Source organism: Anastrepha ludens, chromosome 6, assembly GCF_028408465.1.
Source record: "Anastrepha ludens isolate Willacy chromosome 6, idAnaLude1.1, whole genome shotgun sequence".
NCBI classification, from domain to species: Eukaryota; Metazoa; Arthropoda; class Insecta; order Diptera; family Tephritidae; genus Anastrepha; species Anastrepha ludens.
Window position 1 is genome coordinate 105,653,284 of NC_071502.1, and position 24,420 is coordinate 105,677,703.

General features: G+C 37.1%; 1 protein-coding gene across 1 annotated transcript in view; it reads left to right on the plus strand.

Moving 5' to 3' along the window:
* Positions 1-3,656: 3,656 nt before the first annotated feature.
* The window catches only part of LOC128867214 (uncharacterized), a 160,537-nt gene continuing 139,773 nt past the window's right edge, over positions 3,657-24,420 (plus strand). The window contains exons 1-2 of the mRNA XM_054108314.1: positions 3,657-3,852; positions 22,967-23,199. Of these exons, the coding sequence (XP_053964289.1) occupies positions 3,657-3,852; positions 22,967-23,199 (429 nt within the window). The remainder of the gene's footprint in view (positions 3,853-22,966; positions 23,200-24,420) is intronic.

The window sequence follows — 24,420 nt, forward strand, 5'->3', positions numbered from 1 at the left end:
CGTCATTGAAAATTTGGACTATCGGATGGAGGTGTGCCGCCGAGACCGCGGCGGCTATTTGACCAATATTTTGTTCTATACATAATTGAGCTATACCATTATTTTCATAATAAAGAGAAATGACAATAATTTCCTAAAAAAATTGTATTTTATTTAAAATCAACATTGGCCCTTGAATCTTAACCACCCTTTACAAAGGACGTGATTTACCTCTTTCACCTGGTAGTGGTTAAAGGTTTTTTCGGTATTTTAGACAATAACGTCAATTCTTTAAAAATTTTTTTTTTTTTTGGAGGCTTGAGTATAATAAGGAGCAAACTTAAAGAAAATAAAAAAATTATAGATTCTTCTGATTTATTCAATGATGAAAATTGTGATATGGGGAGTTTTAAAAGTGAAATATCTACGATTCAGTTTATATTTTTATATTTTTTAAATTTTACTTTGAAGTTGAAATTTGAATTGGTCGAGCCAAGGAGCACCAAGAGATTAGGTGGCTCCTAAAACACTCAGGCTAAAAAACCCAATGTATTGCTTTCAGGTTAAATAATAAATAAATAAACTTTTTTAAGAATAAGAAAAAAATGACAAAAGGAATTTTTCCGCAAAAATTAAAAAAAAAATGAAATTTTTTGTGATTTTGAAAACATTTTATGTTACAAAAAAAAGTTAATTCAATTGTATCAAAAATTTTAAGCGAAAAAAACTTATTTTCCAATAAATTTTCAAAAAAGATATTTTTTAAGTATCTAAAAAATAAACCAAAAACAAAAAATTTTCGTGTAAATTTTCAAAATTTTTCAAAATGTTTTCATTTTACTTCTTATCACATTGAAGCGCACAAATAAACCATTTTCTAGAAAATTGATGATAATGCCCAAGTATTTAATATGGAATCTATAAAATATATTTAAAACTGCTTGCAATTCCTGGCTGGCCACCGCATATAGACACTGTTCCTTTATAAGAAGAAAGGCGTCTGTCACCTGGAATGTAATTGAGAAAGTGGCAGAAAGTGCGATTGCGAGCAAATGGAATCACAGTTTTCAACAGGATTGTAGTCTGAACTTGAAACTCGGTACATAAATCGGTTTCATATAGTTACATAAGACACATTTTCATCTGGATTACCCGGTTCTAAGCAAACCGCTTGTCTGTCCACTTACCACGGAATGACTGGAGAAACACCCACGTCAACGCACAGTCAACCAACTTGAGCTCACTGCCGGAAAAGTAGGTAACCGAATAGTTAGCACCTTCATTTTCGTTGTGAACAGCTTGAACTTTGTTCAAATGTTTAACGGAGAGAGAGTCAACTAATTTCAACACATGTTGCATTCGATCGCAGAGGATTTGCTGATTACGAACGCTAATGATGGCCACAAAAAATGCTATCAGCCTTTCAGCAGTCAAATTGAAGATTTCAAAGAGCAGGCAGAACAAATCACTTTGACTAAGCGCAGAGAGGCGGCACAGCCGCAAGAGTGCCTGCAGTAAGCATCGCAAGACTCAGTTCAGCCAACATTGGATAGAAACTAGCTTCTGATTAAATCCATCAGCATATAAAGGACACAAAATAGTGGATATTTTTGGATGTAATGACGTACGAACTATGGCTTTCAGGTTTTATTCATTCCAAATGCAAATATTTAGCTTGCTTATGGGGTTATTGAGAGAAGAAATAAGAAAAAGGTTCCACTCTTATTGAAATGTCTCGATTTTGTCGAAACTACTGACGCTAAAAGCTGTCTTGCGAAGTGAAAAAACTAGCCTATGTATATGAGGTGTGTTCCAACAAAGATGCGTCTTCTCAAATTTCGCTAATAAGGCACATTCTATAAGTACCTTCGAACTACGACTAATAAGACAAAATAGCGGACGATATCGATGTTGAGCAATAAATAACTATTTTTTGTGAGAAAGTCAACATTTGAAAGAAGTCACCCTGTTTTTCGAATAGAATTCGTATATTATGAGTTAATACTCTATCAGCATTAAAGTTAACAAAAGCTGCTATATCCAAACTTTAGATCTGCATCAAACTTATGCGGATATCTAAAATTTTGGTAAGAAATGTCAATTATTGCAGAGTCAAAAAAGATCACTCGCAGGCCCGTTGACCCACTGATGACGGGCCACTTTCTTTGGGCGAAGCACATGGAAAGGTTGGGCATCTCTGTCCAGCTTCTGAAGAGGAGAATGAGACGGCGGACCACTTCCTGTGCGTTTGCCCCGCCTTCGCTCGAATCAAATTTGAGGTCTTTGGCACTGATGTGTTAAAAAGCGACCATCTTGGCTCCTTGGCACTACAAGATCTGCTCAAATTTCTTCGAAGATCGGGTAGATTTAAAGAAAATTCAAAGGGAATCCAAGTGTAGTACAATGGACTTAATTAATGTCAGAGAGCTGCACTTTGCAAGCATACGAGGTTTGATAGAGGTGTGCGCCCTAACTCATGACTTCCTAGTAAAAGTTCACTCCACTCATTTCCGTCGCAGTTTGTGCTGCAGAAGTAGAAGACGGTTTGTGGCTAGGCGAGAAGACGGTTTGTGGCAAGGCGAGCTTATCAAAGTTGTATTACTTGATAGGCTGCCTTTTATTTATTTTTTGTTTCGCCTTGATGGATGTACTGCCAAAATGCGAGGGAAATGTCAGATTTTGACGGTACAACCGAAGGCAAATGCAGATTTTCGGTATTAATCCTATAAAAATTAAAAAAAGAAAAATAGATGGAGGTTTTTCATTTGTATAAGTAATACCACTTTGAGAGATTTTCTTTGGCTTGTGTACGATTTAAAAATGCCTACGCGTGAGCGAAAACGACAAGAGTGGAGGCAAAGCCCTAAGGCAAGAGGCTACTTTGAGAATTCCAAAAATGAAAAAAACAAAATTTGATAACAGTTTAAGTAGAATAATATTTGTCATTTGTTAGGTATTTCACACAAAAACAAAAAACACAAAGAAAAATATGCTCCTGGTGTGTGTGTGTTATTCAGAGGTGTAAGCTCAGACGTTTATTTATTTGCGACTGATTATGAGTAATGTGACATCAAAAGATTAATGTCAAATACAATACAAAGATAAAGTGAATGGAGGCTAAGTAAAATACACTATGTCACCAATAATGCTATTAACAGACACATCACACACACAGGCACACACCAAACACAGCTGAACAAAGATGCCAACAGGAGGCAGAACGACATTAGACGCACACAAAAGTAAAAAAAAAAATACATCCCATAAAAAAAAAGAAACAGCTACATGAACGATAGAAAAGAATAATAGTAACAACAATAAGTTTGAGTAGCATTAATGATAACAAAAAAGCAAATATATGAAGCTAGAAATTTAATGGAGGGCAACAAATTTGAGGCGGCAACAGAACCAAAAGCAACCAAAGCCAACCATAACAAAGAAGCACAGCCACGAGGGTAGCATGGAATGACGACGAGTCGGTTAGTCAGCGCTGAAGATGGAGTGCGACTGTCAAGCGGAATAATTTAAGGCAGAACATGCCAAAGCCACCACAACAAGCAGTTAGCAATGAGTAAAATCAGCTTTAGCAACACCAGCACCAACAACACACAAAAGCAGCGACAGTGCGGCCAGTGGGGGAGTTGTTTGATAGAAAGAAGCTCAGTGGCAAATAAGGAATGCCGGCAGCGACAACCTCAGCATTGCTGGCATTGGTGACAGCATCAGCATCGGTGGCAGCGGCAAAGACAGCGACAGCGACAGCTACAGCAGCAGCTTCAACTAAGCCGCTAGCGAATGAATTGAGGAATGAAGCAAAAAATAAAATAAAGTCAGTAGAAGCAGAAGAGCGGCGACAAAACGCCGGAAGGAATGGCAAGAAGACAGGCGACTGATGTGACACGAAGGAATAAGAATAGATAGCTGAACAGATTTGGTAGACACAGCAGCGCAGCAGCAGGATTACGCTCCGCTGGGGAGTAACTGCGGCGACGTTGTCGGCAACAATGGCAGCGTGGTAATAAATCTGTTTAATTTATCAAAGTTTCATTGTATTGTGACAGTGCGAGTTTCGCAGTGGTAAGAGGCGGAGGAGTGTCAGTCAACTGGTAGCAAGCGGTGCGCGCGTGTTTGACAAGATGTTTGAGTGGTAGGAGTAGGAAAGCGCAAGGAACTAATGGCGAGGTTAAAATGCATTCACACACACACACACACAGATATGTGCAATACATGTAGGCATGTATGATATGATAATGTATACATTTAATGGCACCTACATTTATAAGGAAAAGTATTCGGGTATTATTCTAGAAATATTTTATGAAGAAACTTGTGTGTTTGCAGGTTTATTGTAAGGTATAATAATGAAAATGGTTTTGGATTGGAAGCAGTTTCTAAGTACAAGGGAAGGAAACAGTTGGCCTTTTCAGTAACATACCATGGGTAAGTACCATACAAACGAAATGGGTGCATATTCCACTTGCGCCAACTAAACTTGCGTTTGAGAAAATGTTTCAGTAGAATAAAAACGGAATGGGAACAGATTCGGCCTGAGAACAGATTGAAGTGGGAACAGTTGAAATTGACAGAAATCTCATTTGGCGTAGTCTACTTGGAAAAAATCGAAATATCTTAACGTCCGGGAAAACACGAAGTGAGAACAGTTAAATTGCCTCAAAGGCTTTAAATCAACTAGGTTGTATACACATTAAAATTTTACCTACAAATTCAAGATTTGGGACGAATTTCAGACAATAAATTTTTGAGTTTGACAACAGCTTGAATAGGGAACATATTTTAAATGAGTGTGCAAAAGTGAATTAAGTAAAAGGGTAGTGATAATAATGTTGTAAAGAACATAGGAACAGCTTTTCGTTGAAATTTGTTTGCGGTGAGAACAGTTATATCGTGGGAACACTGAATTATTGAAGAAAAATACACTAATATAAGTCACAGAATAAATTTGAGCTTGTGAGGAGTTTCGAGCTTAAAACCTTTTGTGTATAGGAATAGTTTGTATGGGAACAGTTTAAAAGAAGTCTAATTATATGAGGAAGAAAATAATGGAAATATGTAATTTAGTAACTATAATCGTGAAGTAGTTAAGCACATAGAAACTTAGTTCGGAAGCAAAAAGTTGTTGGCTAGGAAAACTACAATCAAAATAAGCATACTTAATATCTGTAGCTTCAAAGTGAAGAGTTTCAGAATTAATTTTTTTAAGCACCGACCAGTTCATAGAAGAAACAGTATTTGTACTGAGTAAAGTCATGTGAACATAGTATGGTTGAGAACAGATCTATATTAAAATTGGATCTATAAAAGAAACATTGAAATATAGGACTGAATTTTTTTAGGCTGGAGAACAGCTAATATAGGGAACAGTTTTGAAATATGTAAAACTTCACGAATATATCAAAAATGATGAGGAAAATTAATTGCACAATTTGCTGCAATTTTTACTGAAATGTGTTTAGGGTGTGAAGAGTTTTGACGTGGGAATACTTAAATATTTATCAAAGAAAACTCATATTAGTTGTAGGTTTATTTTAAGCTTGCAAAGAGCTTCCGCTTTTAAAGTTTCGTTTTTGGGAACACTTTATATAGGGAACAGTTTTCAAATAAATATTATCGTATGAAAATGTAGTAGAGATAATGAAAAAAACAATTTATTTTTCTTTTTGTAGATCTTTGTTTTGGGAGTGAAGAGTTTTGGTGTGGGAACACTTAACTAATAAACAAAAAACACTCAAATTAGTTTCAGGTGCGGCTTCAGCATATGAGGAGTTTCATTTTTTAAAGTTTTGTTTTTGGGAGCAGTTTATATGGGGATGTAGCAAAGATAAAGAAGAAAATGAGTTGCTTTTTTTTGGCGAAAAATTTATTTTGGAAGTGAAGAGTTTTTGCATGGAACACTTAAATATTAGTCAAAAAAACACTCATATTAGTTGTAGGTGCCGCTTAAGCTTTTGTAGAGCTTCTGTTTTTAAAGGTTGGTTTTGGGAACAGTTTGTATGGGGAATAGTTTTCAAATAAATATAATTGTATGAGGACGTTAAGAAGTAGACATACGAAGAAAATGAGAGGCTTTTTTGGCAGAAATTTGTTTTGGGAGTGCAGAGTTTTAGAGTGGGAACACTTAAATATTAATCAAGCATAACTCATGTTAGTTGCAGGTTTATCTTGAGCTTGTGAAGAGTTTCAATTTTTTAAGTTATGTTTTTGGGAACAGTTCACAGAGAGAAAAGTTTTTAAAATAATGTAGTCTTAGGTTTCAACTTGTGCTTATAAAGAGCTTCAGCCTTTAAATTTGCATCTTTGGAACACATAATAAAGGAAACAGTTTTTAAAAGAATACGGTTATAAATCGATCGCATCTTTATAGGCCTTACCTAAAATATTAATGCGCAAAATCATACACGTGCCATTGAGAACAGCTCATAATAATTTTACTCAGCTTTGCTCTAAGAACAAGTTCATAGCGCAATTGCGAAATTTAATTTTGAGAGTAAGTATTCGCAAACTATTGTATCTCAGTTATGATCGAAAAATCGTTGAGGTATGTATGTATGTACGTTAATATGGCTGCTATTTTTTGTTCCTTGTGCACTTCTCTCGGGAGCATAGAGCCCCGACAAGACTGGTCTTGCGTTGATTTCGTTAATCTATTTGATTTCTGACAGGGTAGGTGATTAGCCTGCCGCTATAAACTGGCTGCTATTAACTGAAGTAAAAATTAAATTTTCTTTTCACATTTTACTTTTCTTTTTTAGCTTTAATGATGTTTAAAGCCTTCTTGAATTTTTTTAATTTTATATTTGCTACCTCTCCAGTTACGAATATAGTATGGCGTGTGTTGAAATTCTATCCCTATTTTAAGCAAACTTTCTTTGTTGCAAGTCTTTGAGGCAAATGAATAATTCTTAATTAAAATGAAAAACTAAAAAAATAACAGCAACGGTATCTAAATTACAACAAGCAAATATAACTATGATACTTACATAATCTCCATTATTCCATTTTACATAGAAGTGTACGTTGCTATGTCACTCATACGCCACGTTGAGCGGCAACGTCAAAGTGAAATTCCTAACATTTGCTTTTGCTATCTCAGACTGACTCCACAACTATTTCGAATAAAAAATCATATAAAGTGGTGCACAAAAAAAATTGTTGCAGTCAAAAGAAGTGGAAGCATCGCAGATATGAAAGAGGTTATGGACAAGCAGCGTAGTGGAAAGCGGCACACTCAACCAACAACTTCAACTCTACTGCGCTGTACGCCAACAACTTCAATTCCAACACTAATTCCGACTATTATTTTTCGGTTTTTACCATTCTTTACTCTTTTATTTCGCTTATACAATTTTTACTTTTTTGTCTTTGTCGCTTCTATTCAAGCTTATTTTGCGAGTCGTTGTCTGAATTCTTGCCTGATGCAGGCTCACTACCATGTATTCGACTGTCTATCTTACGCTGACTGACTGCACGTCTAGCTGAGTATGTTGCCTATCTCTTTGTGTGTGTGTGTTTACGGCTTTGCGTTTCTGAACGTGAACTTTGCATATACTTACATAAGTACTTTTGTGTACTCGTTTGTATGTAATCATAAATATATCTGTCCAACGGTCTCGTTATGCATAAACCCCCTTAACTATCTGCCTGTCTGTGGCACAGAAAATATCAATCCTACCAACTGACTTCCATATTTCGCTCTATCATTTGCTATGCTGCACTCACTTGTCCACCTCTCGCTCTTCATGCCCAACCCACTTACACCGTTGTCGCTATCCTCTAAGCTTCTTATATTCAGCGCAGGCAATTCAGATTTCTTGCACAAAAGTAGTAAAGTACTTTTAATACTTCCGGAATTTCCATCTAACTCGGGGGGACGTCGTTTACCACGCAGCACCATCCACGAGCTCTATATATATTATTTGGTGTAGGTTAATGGAAAAATGTCACTGTCTCTACCTCTGCCTCTATCTCCCTTTAATTCTGGGCGAAAAAAACATAACTTTTTTTCTTCAAATAAATTTAAATGTGTATCTCGTGTTCTATGGCTGTTCTTCTTGCTTCGCTGGCTGTTGCACAAATTGCATAAATGCGGCGCAAGGGCGAAAGATTTCTTTCTGTTTTAATAATTGAGAAAAAGTAAGAATTCATTTTAGTTGTGAAACATGGCCATGAATTGAGTAGGATCATGCGGTTGCTAGGCTACAAATGGCTGGTAGAATTCATCGTAAGCAATTGGCGAAATATTTTCTGGTGCTTTAAATTTATTTAAAATTTAGTTGAATTCAATTAAAAGAGGTTTAAGAGAAGTATTTAAAATCATACAAGTATTTTTTAAAAGCTTGAGAACATAAAATGGTAATAGAAAAAAGAAAAAAATTTTGTTTTTATTATAATCTGGTAGACAATTTATTAGCATTTATTACATGAAAATGATATCCGGCATATGCCCATCGCAGCTTCGACTTAAATGGTAAATTCAATCAGCCCAATTTTTGACTATTTTTTTCAATAAATCTGAATAACAAATCGAAATGAGACCAATCAGCAAAAATGTGACACAAGAGATGGTCGTTTGGCTTCAATTCGAAGTGTATTTTGTAGGCAAGCAAGCCAAGATCCCTATGTGAGATTTTCCACGGGGTCAAAGGGCAAAGGCCCACTAGTTGAAACTGATGACGAATTGGCATTTCGGCGTCTATACTTTGCTTTATGAACTTCGCGAAGAGATTAATTTTTTGAAAATAAATTTCCACAACACCGTTCTCATTCGGTTTTCACAATTCTGGCGTTAAGCGATTCATGATGACTTGTAAAACCTTACTGGACAACTATCAAACCATAGTTATCGATATCGATTATTCTCATGCAACTGATAAAAACATCTGGTATAAAGACTCCCAAAATGCCTGCTCTGTTACGCTCTGGTCAATGTTGAAATAAGGTCTCAAATAAACGAAATTCTTGGCCTTGGCCAAGACGTTCCAATGAACTTGTTGAGGCAGTGAGGGAGAGCGTTGCCCAGGATTCACCACTGTCCTATGGTCGTCACGCTCAGCATTTTGGCGTCAGTGAAACCACAATGCGGCGCATTTTAAAGGATTATTTAAATTTGTTTCCGTATAAAAATCAATTGACACAAAGGATATTGCCGACTGACCATTTACGTCGCTTGGAATACGGCCAAACAGTTGCTCGAATGGTTAACACTGAACCCAATTTTTGGAAGCAAATTTTAACGACTGACGCGGCATATTTTAACCTCTCTGGCAGCGTGAATAAACAAAATTGCCACATTTGGGGAACTGAGATCCATGAAATGCCATTGCATGACCGGAAAGTAACTGTTTGGGCCGGCATTTGCGCCAAAACCATCATAGTGCCATATTTTTACCGAGTAAACGAAACGGTTGATGGAAAACGATATCGATGGATGTTGGCTCATTATGTCTACCAACAAATGCATGAGAAAGGTTTAGACGGTTCGTGGTTTCAACAAGACGGTACGCCATGGTCCTGTCAAAAAGAGGCGACATCGACTGTCCCCCCAGATCACTTGGTTTAACCACCCGGACTTCCTTTTGTAGGTTCATCTGAAAAGTAAAGTTTACGCCAACAAGCCCCAGACTATTGACCAGGCAAACGTTCGTGCCGAAATCGACGCTATAAAACCCGAAATGCTTGACAAGGTGATGACAAACGCTGAAAAAAGATCGCGGTTTGTGATTGCTAATAAAGATGCCCACTTGATTGATGTGGTGTTCAAAAAATAGTTTTAATAAATTGTAAATAACGAAACCAAATAAAAATACCTCACTTATATAAATCATACCGACATAAAGATGGCGCACCCTGTACTTGGAGTATTCACAAGGATGTCGCCGGTGTCATAAATTTAAACGATTAAAAATATATGTTAGAGTGCTCGCGAGGTACCTTGCAAATCATATCAAGAACTTTCAGAAAGTTAAAAAATTAATGACTGTGATTTCAGGTCCTTTAAATATTCATATTCATATTCGTTACTTCCGACACCTTTTTTACCACCCAACTACTTGAATGTAATGACTAGGGGTTTCTAGCTACTAGAAGGGCCAGTTCGAATTGAAATTCTTTGCTTAGTTCATGATAATCATTATTATTCCTATTAGGCTTTATATGCTAGAACTCCCATGACAGTCGATTCTACGTAACCCGAACGACCTGGATTTATAATCGGCCTGGAGCTGCTTCTCCAGTAGCATTCCCCGGACATGAATGGGGAATATTTGCGTTGCAACAACAACAACAACTATTTTTTTTATTCTTCTCCATTCAGCTAGATAACTTCCTTTAATCAATTTTAATTAAATTGACCAATTGAAACTACAATAAAATAATTCGTTTGCAAGCTCCAATCAGTACCTTTTACTCGCTGAATACAATAAACAGGTTAAATAAAATCCGCAGCTTTCTCTAAGCAAACAATTTCTATTTTATGAAAAATTTTTTTGAGTTTTTTTTTTTTTTTGCATTATTTTTCTCTCCAACGCACTCGCGCTAAACAAATTCCATCAATTACCTTTAAAGCGCCTTTAGCTGTGCTACACTCAAGCACGGCTCACTATGTACGGTATTTCTATGCCGGCTTAACACTTGCAACAACACGAAAAGTAGCAATAGCATAAAAATAACAATGATAATAGCAACAACAACAGCAACAAGGATAACAAAACTAACAAAAACATCAAATAGAAAAATATTTACCACTAGTACTGCGGCATTATCTGCCACTTAAGCTGCTGTTGTGGCGGGCTTTTGTGTGCGGGTAAGCGACGATGCCGACACTCGGCTATTGAAAAGCATTCGGAATGTGCCAACTCAATTTGAATTTTTAGATTTCCGTGCATTTATTTGCTGTTGCTTTTACTGCATTCACATACATATAAACGTTTATATGGTTTAGTTGTGTGTCTCGGTGTATGGCTTTGTGAATATTTTTAATTCGCTACACAATCGCACATTTGGTTTTTTGTTTTTCTTTTTCGTTTTTCTAATGCCACACTAAGCGAATGGACGGGGGCGCGCGTCCTCTCACACAAACAAGAAATTCACTAACAAATCCAACAACCCGAAATGGAATTAAAATAAAACTGTAAGTAAATTCATTTTAGCCGCACATGCAACATGCCACAGTGAATTGAAAATGCGAGTACGTCTACATAGTTTTGGTTCTGGAGGAACTGGGTATGGGCTTCGGCAGCGCATGATGGTATTTAGTGTTGCAAGTGCTTGCAGTTGGTAGTGGCAGTGTATGCGGCACGAAAGCTGTTGTTGCTATAATTGGCGGTGACACTGATTCCACGAAATTAAAATGTCCCCAAAAATTTACCTCAAAACAATGCACAAATTCTACTTTAGAATCTTTTCACAATTAAATTCCCCTAAGTCGAGCGTAGAGTAGTAAAAACTCAATGATGGCAGTGGGAGAGGATAATGTTTGGTGGTATAATACCCGGCAACAGTAATGGTTATCGTTGTAAAAGTATAGCATTGCTTTTATTCTCTCCTGTTTCCCCTTTCACTCTCTCTACCCAATTTTTGGCCGTCACTGCTAATGCACACAAAGCGCTTCTGTGCATTCGAGAGCAAGGCTGCTTTGGGCAGACAGACTATTGCAAAAACGAAAAAAAAGAAAAAGACAAAAAAACAGTTATGGAAAACTAGCTAGCTGTAATGAACGTGAATAAGGGGAGGAGTGGAGGGCATGAATTAGTGAGAGGTGAAACGCAGTAGTAAAATATCAATGTCGTTTATGTAGCACTTTTTATACCTCACATGGGCGTGCGACGAGCAGCTGAGTTGTTAAAGTAAAAGGTTTTCCAATAACAGGTGAATGGATTGCGCTATCGAGAGATGATTAACGATTTTTTATGGCCGGAATTGAACGGTATTAATCTGGACAACGTTTAATTTCAACAAGACGGCGCTACCGTCCACACAAGCAACGAAACCATTTACCTTTCACGGGAAAAGTTTCCGGACCGTGTTATCTCTCGAAGAGGTGATCACAATTGGCCACCGAGATCTTGTAATTTTACACCTTGTGACTTTTTCCTTAGGGGCCACGTGAAAGAGAAGGTCTACACCAAAAGCTCAGGATCGATTCAAGACCTCAAAGATGGAATTCGTGAGGCTATCGAGGACATAGGGCAGCCACTTTGCAATTCGGTTATGGAAAATTTCATGATAAGGGTATTGCTCTGTAAGCGTGGTCGTTATTGATGTTATTTTCCACTATTAACGGCATACCTTCCTCTTTATAATGCAATAAACATCCGATCATTTATATTAAAAAATATCATTTTTCTTTGAATACCAAAATAACACCTCTTATTGTAAACCCCATACTTAGATTTTGAAGCAGCAGTTGGGAGGAGTAGCCTTAGAAAACTCACTGCTTAGGTCGCGGAAGCACTCCGAAGTACCACTGTGTATTACTGATGCAAATACTCTTCAGCTTTTTGATTTGAAATACTAAGTAAGAGGAACTATTTTCAAGAAAGAAAGTCAAGAAAGTATGTAGAACGGTACTTCAACGACTGTTTGTGATGTTTTCGATGCCCACTGTGACATTACCGATGAATTGATGGAGACGATTTTTTTTCTGATAGCAGTCGATGCGCGACTATAAATGGCCAACCTTCTTCTTATATGGAAAAAATGTGCAACACCGTCAGGGGAAAAAATTATAAAAAATTGATGAGATTTTTTAGCAAATTCAAATTTGCAATTTATTGCACTGCAATTTAATAAGCTTTAAAACTGCATCCCATCCTTAGGCAAATCAAACGCAGAAAGTGGCGATGGATAGGTCACACATTGAGAAAACCATCAGATAGCATCACGAGAATGGCTCTGGACTGGAACCCGAAAGGAAGCAGAGGTCGAGGTCGGCCAAACAACACATGGAGGAGGTCGATGCTGCGCGAACAAGCAGATCCCGACATCTCTTCGGGCGGTGCAAAAACAACAGCACAGAATCGTGTACGATGGAAGAGTCTTGTCGAAGCCATACCAGTTTTTTTGATTTGAATTAAGAATCATAGAATTAAATGAAACATTTTTGGAATTTTTCTAATTTTAATAAAGTTTCAAACTTACATTTATACGGATTTTGTTAGACAAAGAGCTATAAAAAATAATAATTGACGCTTACATTTCTATTAGTTGTTTGGCTGAGCCCCTTTTCCTATTTGTGGCCTACGGTTTCAAGCCGACTTCGAACGGCAAATGGGTTTTACGAGGAGCTTTTTCATGGCAGAAATACACTGGTAGGTTTGCCATTGTCTGCCGAGGTGCGACCGCTATTAGAAAAAACATTTTCTTCAATTTGGTGTTTTATGCATGGAGATTCGACCCGCGCACTTCCAATTGGTAGTCACGCATGGCTACGGCGACCACAAAGTGCTATACTTTTATAAGAAAACAAAAAAAACAATGAATATTCAAAATAAATATAAAAATCAAAATTAACAAAATTATTATCATTTGTGGGGAGCTGCATAGTTGACCCTCTTATCTGCACTCACCCGTCTTCAAATGGTGTAGTTCCAAAAATCCACTCCAAATTATAAATTAAATTTAATTTAACATTCTTCAGCTGCATGAGAGGGTATATAAATCACTTCCAATTTGCTTTTCAATTTCAAATTCTTCAAAAACAAGCAGTGCCAGCGTAAAAATTCACAAAGTAGCAAATCCAGCAGGAATTCAAAAGCGGATTTTGTGTAGATATGTATTTACAAAGCATATCAGTGGCAAAAATGTCCAAAGACACTCAGCGGACCAACGCACCGACAATGCGGCGCAGAATAGAGCAATGAGAGTACATAAAAATAGTGCGATGGGGTTAAACGTTCAAACAGGCGACCCATAACGCCCGTTGTGCGCCTCAGTGACCACAGCGAACGAAATGATAAGGTGAATAGCATGCGCGACATTGAAATACAAGGCTAGCTCGCACACACACACACACCAACAGCCACACGAACGAGCACACCCGCAGAACAGAGATACAAAGCAGCAGCAGCAGCAGCAGCAAAAGTGCCGTGGAGTTTGTGATTATTGCTTTGGAATAAAGCAAATCTCGGGGTCACTGCTGTGCTGCGTTATATCGCTAATGCCTAGTATAAACCAGTGCTTTAGCTGATATTTGCATTGCTGGCACGCTGCGTGGCTGGTTGGTCGGTCGTTCGCTTGGTTGGTTAGTTGGCTGAGCTCTGCGCCACAACGCGACACGCTAAATGGATTCAAACTAACTTCGGTGAGATTTCCCGCATTATCGCACGCAAGTGTGTTCTTTTGACGTTTGAATTATTGAGTTGGGAAGTTGGTTGGTGGTGCTGTGGTGTTGTGGCCGACAGAGGATAAGCCCAGGTGCTGCATGACAAAGCAAATATGGTGATAGATGGTCAAATTGGTTAGACTGCCGGTTGGTGGGTGGACCAGAGCGTCAAGGTGGCCAACGAATGAATCTAAAGTTGTGCTCTTGTTTACACGATCCAACATCCGTTTTTAAGTACTGCCAAAGCGGCAGCTCAAACAAATTCTTTGCCTGTTCTGCCAACTAAACAAATAGAGTATAAATCGATTAGTGCGCGCAAAATTTGTGAGTAGCAGAAGTGCATTGAGCCCCTAAAAGTGTGTTTAAATATACAATATAAATAAAAGCGAGCTTTATCTTTTGATAGTCGCGCAACAGCGAGCAACAGAAGCATTAGCATTTTGCCAAAATGGCTCATCTTTCATTGATGGTAGTAGTCAAATATCGTGTGAAAAATGTGGAAATGGTGGTTTCTGCCGCATTTCATGGCATGCTTTTAGGCGCTTAAATGTATTTGTTAATTTCCACGCAGCTGCTGCTTGGTTTGTTTGCTCCGAATTCGTAATACAAATAGAAATTAATAATTCGAAAATTTAAAAGGTGTAGAACTTATGCCACTTCCCTAAGAAAGTTTTTATTTTGCGCCTAGGGGTCGGAAAATGTTAGTTAGTTCGCTGATATTCGATATTCAACAGTTTTTGTTTGATGGATGATTTCAGCCGGTATTAAATGAGTTGTTAAAAATTTTTTCGACACGTTTCGCAGCATCTCACGCACGGTGGGTACTGGACCAGATGACGGTTAATTTCGTCATCCATTGGATGGCGTCTGCCTTCCATATTAAAATTAGTCGGCATGAAATTATGAGGTCAAAATGACCCCTGGCTCCCGGACTAAAAATTATGAAAAAAAATTTCAATCAGCATAAAGTAGTTTTACTTTTCAATTTTTTTTCCAAGCTCACCTGTTCAGCTAACGTGTTTCCCCCCTCCACCGCGCAGCTTACTATTTTTTTTTTATTCAACTAAATGTCAACAATACATGAAAAAAATTTTAGCCGGTATAAAATTAGTTGGTGGAAATTTTTTTTCAACACGTTTCGTATCCTCCCACAATCACCCACCGCGGATGCGCCAGCTGACGTTCACTTTCGTTATTCATGAAAGCTAAGTCACAAGTATAACGGTATAAAAACGCAGTCCAAAATCGACCCCTGGCTCCCGGACTATAACCGATAGTGGAGCGTATTTAAAGAGCTGATTGGCATTTTTTTCTTGAAAAGTGCTGCTTATATAGTGAAAAAAGGTGTCATGCCCCTCCCTGTACTCATCAGCGCTAACCCACGTTAACCAAATTATTATATTTCTACTCATTGCTATGCTTTAAAAATTATATGCCTGAAGCCAACACAAACACTGCTGCAGGCTCTGCAGTCCAGCAAAGGTTATACTAACTCAGTTAAATGAGAATTAAAAACCTTCAAAATGAAGTACTCTAACTGACGATTAAGCTAAACAGGAGTTTTTTACTACATAATAGTACTACTCCTTCTATCATTTGGCTCATTAGAGGTCTGAATGGCTTGAAATGAGTCTCTAGCTTAGTGTCAGCCCCTTTAATCTACCTACATGGCTTATAATACTTAGCTTAGAATACTTAAACACAGGAAAGGAACCTCATTTGAGCGCTTTAAGATTAAAAAGCAACTCCGATCTAAAAACAGGGAGACATAAAAACATATTCAGAGAAGACTTCCAACATAATTCTAGTTTTATGTGAATGAAACACTATCACTCAAACCCGTTCTCTTCAGCAACTTTCAGCTACTTATTAACGAACATATGGTCCGGAGAAATAACCCTATCAACTACAAATTTGACTCCCACATATGGCAAGCTGCTGGATCGAAATTAGAAGTTGGTTGGACAGGGGCGGGAATAAATGAGCCGAAATAAAGAAAAATTGAATCCAATGAGTTTTTATGCCTTAGGAAAATGAGAGGAACCCACATTTACAAACTTTGAGATAGTCAAGCGCCTTTTCAAGCCCTTTTATCAACTATAAGAACGTCAAAAATGGTAAACCACTACTCTTATTACGTTAGCAAGCTTCAGCGCAGTATTACTAGATTGGTTTACTGGACATGAGGGTAATGAGAGAAATAAAATGGCTGATATAAAGGGGGGCAAAAATGCCTCTTATTCGTTCTGATTTTTTGCATGCACTTACAAGAGGTCAAGCGACAAGCGAAACAATTCCTAACGCCGGACACAAGAATTTCTGATAAGCTACGCAGCGAAACACGACCGCCTCGATAGGCTAGAGGAAGTGCAGTAGCCAATCATTCCACACGTCGTGGGTTCGACTCCACCACGGACATAGACTGCACTCTTCCTCTTTTCCGTTTTTGCGTCTTTCTGCATGGATAATCATTATATCTAATTTTTCCAAGTATTTCCCTTCCCAAAAAAAATCTAAATCCTGTTCTTAATTTCCTGTATCACTCATCACTTGCAGCCTGTGTACTTCTTCAACTAAAAATAACTAAAAAAAGCAATAAAAGTTTTCCTCAATGCTGTTTAACAAGCGGGACGACAATGGAGTCAGAAGTAAAGAGCTTCGATCGTAGGCATAGACATAAGCCCCACCACCGCTACCTACTCTCTATTCCGAAAAACTGTGCTGGGTGACATAACAGGCTTATGGAGTAGCGCTGTTCTTAGGCAGCGATAGATTGCAGTCCATCATCTAAGATCTGCAACGGCAGGTTAATCACCTACTTTGCTAGAATACTTACTTCGATTATAGAAAATAATAGATCTCAAATACCTCAAACGCACGATTGCTATATAGTCGCGTACGTGAAAAAACCTTGTAAATGTCGTATGCTCCTCAAAAGAGTAATCAGGAGGAAAAAAAACTTTTGCTCATTAGACTAGATTCAAAATTGTTCACTGGTTACTTTACAGGCTACAATAGCCTCAGGTATCATTTCAAAAAAATTTGTCTGGTTTCTCTGAGGCCATTAACTATGGATTCTGTGAAACGAGGGCTAAAAATTCAGAGTACATTTTTTGTAAATATCCCTCAGAAAAAGCCTACGCCACCTTGGTGCTATTGCCGAGCTGCCATGTTTCACAATTTAACAATACGTCCCGAAATGTGCTAAACTTCTTAAACTGCTTTGAAATATGGAGTACCTCAGCAGGCTTTGCACAAGAGATCCTTTTTGATCGCAATGCGCAGTAGCCTAATAATAATAATGATAATAACAAACAAAGAACACTTTTGGCGTTGCCAACTATATCTTTACTGATGAGCGCAATGTTGACTATTTTCTTCTATTAAGGATGTGTTCTCATAAAGGAAAGCTGTTAGGTATCTCGGACTTTTAATTCCCCAACAAGTTTTCTTAAATATCCAGAACAGCAGAGAACAAGATATATAACTGCAGGTTATGCGCCAGCAGGAGTTTTAATTTTAATGGTGATTAGCACAATTCTTCCTATAGCTTTGTACTTGTATATTTTTTAAAGCTTAGCCGCAACTACTTCTGTTTAAACACCTACACCTGTGTTCACAATAATAGCCACGTTTTATTGCAAAATTTTGGCACTTATAATTTTTTTTGTTTTTGTTTTTCATAAAATCTTTTGATAATTTTTTTCGTTTTTAATTTTTTTTATGAAAAAAATTGTTCATTGTACCAACATAAAAGAAAAAATTTATTTTATTAAAAAAAAATTATTTTTAGTTTTATACAAAAATAGTCACAATAGAATTTAAAAAAATATATATTTTTTTAGACTTCAAACAAATTTTCTTAGATTTTTACTTTTTATATTAAAAATTTTTTATTTTTATTTTTTTTACAACAGTTCATTGTTTGAATTAAACAAAAAATATATTTTTTTAGGTTTTTATTTTTTCTTATATTAAAAAAATTTTATTTTTATTTTTATACAAAATATATATATATTTATACAAAAATATTTAAAAAAAAGTATTTATTTAGGTTTTTATTCTTATAATAATTTATCTAAATTTCAAACATTTTATCAGAATTTTTGGACAAATTCTGGGTATGCAGTTTTTAGCACATTGAATTTTGATTAGTTCTGTTTTAGTTTAAAGTGGCTGAAAATTCGCGTGGATTTTTAATGTATTATAAATTATTTTTTTGTTGATGCTGTAAAACACTTTCTTCCATATAACGAATGCTGAAAACTATTTTATATCGAGAAAATGCACTAGACCGCGAGAAAAAAGTGTTAACAATTAATGCGGCTTTTTAGCCACTTCAAACTTGTAAAATATTATATCAAAATTCAATTATCCATAGTCCTGCATACCCTAAATTTAAAACCAGATTAAAAATTTAGGAATATTGAGGTCAACTTCTTCAACATTTTTTAAAGTTTGAAAGTTTGAGTTACATTGTTTTTCTTGTAGTTTGTTTTATTATTATTTTATTAAATTAATTAAAAAGGTAGGCAAAATTTTGCAATAAGTTTCGCTGCTTTTATTGTTCACACATGTGTACCTACACACATAACCTCTTTGAAGTAAACAATGAGAGCAAAGGCGAGAAAAATTTCATGTTCTCAACTAATTTTTATTCTACTAAATTCTTAGGTGAGTGTTAACTTCTGTTGAGCATGTATAGGTGGCAGAGGCTATAACTTGTTTTATTTTAAATGTTTAGCCCCATAAAAGTTGCCCTTAAACATCCGGAGAAAGAAGGAATCGTGAATAAAAAAAATTACAAGAGTCGACCCATATTTGGTTTTGTGCCAAGCAAAAAGTGGAGGCTAAGTGAGAAAACGCAAAAAATGATTAAATAGAGAAATTGTTATTCGATAAATTAGATAAATATTTTTTATATGAATATTTCCTCTCTGTGCGAATTCCACGAAAAGCACTGTCCACGCACATTTCCAAATTTACCTACTTTCCCTGTTTCTAAACAAAACAACAAACAAAACAATAATTCACTCCCCAACTCTAAAAACGTATGCTTTCCATCCTTATTCCCTCGTAATAGTCCGCGCATTATTTACATTGTGGCTGCTAAAACAAGCAAAAAAACAAAAAAAAAAGAACACAGTGCATCAAGTGGCGCCAGCAAGAGGAAGCGGTCATCTCTGTGATCCTTCTGACATAAAAATGTGAAACACAGATGGCGCTCCTAGCAGTAAGAAGGCGTTGCTCCTAAGCAACGACAGGTGGGCATTCCCACTACTAAGAACTGGTAGCGGCAGGCTAATCACCAGGACTGTCAAAAATCAGAATAGATTAACGATGCCAACGCAAGACTGAGTCTTGTCGAGACCCTATGCTACCGAGAGCAGTGAACAAGGAAAACCAAAAATTCCTTACTCCGATTTATATTTCTAAACCAAAATTTAATTTAATAAACATTCTTGCCTCCCTTACCACTCGTGCATTCAGTCATTCAATAGGTAGTGAGTGCTTGCCCAAAGTAACAAACTATTCAATACTTTCATTCCTCACCACTTTTTTCCTTCACTCAGTTCAATTCCAAAAGCTGATTGCTTATGTCCCTTTCATTTCGATCTTCTTTTCATCTTCATACACCTTTTCAATTTCAATTTTATTCCCCCCATTCAACGCAAAGTAAAGTAAGAAAAATTCACTCAGCTGTTGTAAGTTTTGAAGTACACGCGGCTTTGTATTATTTGAAGTGTTCGAGAGAAAAATGGTGGCGAACGTTATATTTGGCCAACTGCAAGCGCCTCGGTTACCTACCAACGACCGCCTACTATGCGCGTTCCCCTTTTCCATCAACATTCGCGGTGGTTCTTTGTTCCATTTCAAGCAGCAGCGACCAACTGAAGTTGTTGGGTAAAATTGCTTGCTTACAATGGAGTTGGCATAGCAGTGAAGCTGGGCTTTTTAGGAGGCGGGAAGTTGCGCCGCACTTGGAACTGTTTGGTATACGCGAGGTGCGGTTCTCCGGCCAGCACACACAAAAGGCGACAACGTCAATTACAAATTCAGCACAATGTCCTTTTGTTCATTTGCAAAATCCGCAAAATAAATTAAGGACAATAATGAAGTCCATCAGCGTAGGAAAAAAGATAAATTCAAAACGATGCAAAAGAAGCGGACAAGCAGTTTGGTGCGCTGAGTGCCTGCCATACCGCTGAATAGCAAACCAGGAGCTAGTAGTGGGGGAAGACGCAAAAAAAAAAACAAAAACATAAAAAAATGAATGAAAATAAATACCTAAAATATAGCAGACAATGCCGGAAAAGTGAATACTATTTTTCTTTCATTTAATTTTTTTCGCATTTCGACCACCGAAAAGCGCGAACGCTCACTTTTCAACAAAGTGAAAAATCATGATGAGCTGGTTGGCAACGCGACGATAAATGGAGTTCCTACTACAATTCATAGAAAAAAGCGCACAGAAACTCGAATGTGAAAAGCCTGAGTAATAATATGACAAACTGAGTTGGACAGCAATTTTTGCGCCTTTGGTACTCATTTAATAATAAAAAATAAAAATAAAAAAAACTGGCAATCCAGCAGAGCGGACAATGCTCACAAAAGTATGCAGCGAATTTTCAGTTGACTGATGATTGCTTGGCTGACAAGTAGGTTAGATTTAATAACTAAAAGTTGTACAAAAACCAAAAAAACAACAAAAAAAAAATAAAAAAACGAAAAAAAAAAACGGATCATTATAGACGGCTTTGCAAATTTTAAAAGGCGGTGATTTAAGCTGATTCTGTTTTTATCTCTTTTTTATTAAACGTTTCTTTCAAAATTATTAATATTATATTTGTGCTGCTTCTGAAATTATGAAGTAAAGTTGGCAGACTTTTATTTTGCAGCATGAAACTATAAAGGTAGTTTCCAGCTAATACGCTTGATAGCAGGCGCTAATATAGTTTGGCAGGAACTAATAAAAGGAGGATAAAACTCGATAACAAAAAACAGAAAACGGCGCCACAAAGTATGCAATAGGAAATTTTTCATTCATACAGTATGCAGAAATTCTGCTTATGTAATGTCAAATAATATCGGCTAGAGTTTTTGTGGTCAGTAAGCTAAAACAGCAGACCGACTGCCCCTTCCACCTACCCACCTAAGCTAGCGTGGTATTTTATACTGATTTGCTATAAGTATTTAAATATTGCTCAAAAAGTTAGGCGAATCCCATTATGAAGCTTGCATGGATTTCTGAGAATAGTCGCAACTATTATGTAATAAGTTATTAATAAGAATAAACAACTAGTCTGAGGTGGCTTTAAAATTACAAGAAAAAAATTTTCAAAAAACTTTTAACAAAAAAATAAAAATCTAAAAATTGTTTTTAAAGTGTTTTATCCTAAAAAATTAAAAAAAAAAATTATCAAAGTTTTAGGAAGAATTGAGAATAGTCTCCGTTGCTAATAAGTTATTAATAAGAATAAGAAACTAGCCTGAGTTGTGGTGAAAATTACAAAAAAATTTATTTTCCAAAATTTTCAGCAAAAAAATAAAAATCCAAACTTTTTAAAGAGTTCTATCAATTTTTAATAGAATTTATAACAATTTACTAGTCCTAGAGTAACTCCGCACCTCCTATCAGCAATTACAACAAAGGAAATGCTTACAGCCAAGCGATATTTAGGGCCGTCGGGTCGGGAACGGAGCATTCGAAACTGGTCAGGGAATGCCTGGCATCACTTTCGACTGCGCTCGAAGCCTTTGACATAAGTTTCATCTGGGTTCCTGTCCACAGCGACATTGTGGGTAAATGCGAGGTGGATCAGCTAGCCAGATAAGGGACATGTGAGATGGGTTCCCCGCGATGGGAGAACATTGGGATCCCTCTGACTACCTACGGTCTGCTCCGGGAAAGATCGGCTTAGTGCCAACTCAGCGAGCGCTGGGCAAGTACACTAATTTGTAAGGTCGCCTACCTCACCTACCAGCAATTAAAAGCATGGAATAGGCTGTAAAAGAAATACCACAGGTTAACACTGACTTTGTGGCATGAAATTTGTAGGTCGTACATTTTAGAAAATTTTGATCTGCTAAATATGAAAATAATAACAAATATTTTGAATTCACTTCTGTTTGTTTTGGAAATAAAACTAAAAACAAATTAAATTAAAATTGGCAAAAAGCCACGTGAAATCGAATTTCATCAAGTTAGCTCCTTTTTGAGCTACTACACCATTAAGCGTTTTGTTAGCGTGCTCATTTTTTTCTTTTTAACAACTTCAAGATTCTCCAAGTTCTTTACAAAAAACAAAACAAAATTGAAAAATAAATAAAAAATAAAGTAGCGCATTTACCAAGTCTAGTAATCTAAAAAAAATCACATTTTACACCCTCAGATTCAGCGCGCTGTTTTAACCAAACTTTGTGTAACTCTAGCGTCTCTTTAATCAAGAGAGTACTGTATCATGAAATTGTAATACTTTTTAATTCATAAGTTTTTTCTCCCACTCTTCCATGAACCATTTATAAAAGCGCCTAAAAATATGCCAACCACTCATGTATTTCACACTCCTGCTCAAACACTCACTCACACGCACTCATCTAAGAAACACCCACTCAACTTTATTTTCCCTACTTTTCACCTCATTGCAGGCAGCGGTGCAGCGGACCTCACCAAGGATCAGTGCAACAAAACGGTGGACATCTTCGAGGATGTCAGTTCGCCAGAGGTGAATAACCTAAATGTGGGACGGCCGTTAACCTGCTGGTACCGGTTCCGTACGCTGAAAGGGGCACCACGCGACTTTGTGTTGCGGTTGCGTTTTAAAAAATTTAAAGTTGGCACGCTATTTAATGCAACACACTGTGAGGGCGGCTATTTACAGGTGAGTGAACAGAGAGAGAGAGAGAGAGAAAGAGAGAGAAGGAGGGACAGAGCGAGAAAAAGAAAGAGAGACATTTGTATGCACATAACAAAGGAACGACCACTTGGGCAAGCACTCAAAACAATTTATAGCATACTTTTGCGTGTTGGCTCAATATGAAAAATACCTTCGGCAAATATTTTCGCGTAAGTAAACCGGTTTTTTTTTGCGAAATGCTAGAGTACAAAGCGTGCAATAACAGCAATATATTGCATGCGGTGCGCAAATAAGACATTCAATAGCTTTGTTGTGCGCTTTTTGGGTTGCTGTCGCGCCTGAAAGCATGCAATAATTTCAAATGCTTCATATGCACTTACACATACACACACATACACACTTTCCCACTCACATATGTTCACTAAGTACAGCTGTGCAATGGGAAAACTGATTTATGGCAGTGGACAAGTGTGGCAAGCTGTGCCCCTCACCCGGCTGTGCCGCTTGAAAAAAACAGCCAGTAATTTATGACTTACTCAGCTCTGTGGGAGTGTAGCAACGCAATTGGCACTGAAAGGCAGTCCATGCGCATATGAGCACAGCGTGGTCAGGCGCCTGCTGGTAAAGGCAAGAGTATTTTTTGGACGCACTTTTTTCGCGGCTTTGCTGTGCCATATGCCACTGCTTTGTGTTGAGTGAGTCTGGGAGTGCTTTGTTTTTGTATCTGTTTTTTTTTTTTTTTTTTTGTCAAGGAACTGACAGCGTAAATGATGACATATGGGACTGCGAGAGCAATAGAGAGTGGCAAAAGAAAGCAAAAATTAAAACGCACGCACACACGTATGCCTTTCATACGCCTATACAGCCTAGCGCGTGATCGGTGTACTGTAGTGTCACTCTATTTTTGCCGCACATCCTACTTCACTCTATTCGGCGTGATAAAGTTCCCTTAACGCAAACGCTTCAAAGACCAAATACATAGCAAAGTAATGCCGAAAAGTTTTTCTTTGCGAAGTAAATCAAATCCGCAGTCAATAGCAAAAGTGTACCCCAAAAAAAGCGAAAATAAATAAAATTGAAGTAATTCGCAGATGCCAAGGCGGCAAAGATACGAAGCCTCGAAATTTATGCGCGTCCATTGAATTCAACTTTGTTTGCTTTCTATCTGTTCCACCTCGAAGCACGTAAATTATTTGTAAATTGGAATTTCATGCCATGTCTCTCAAATACATTTTTGCATATTCC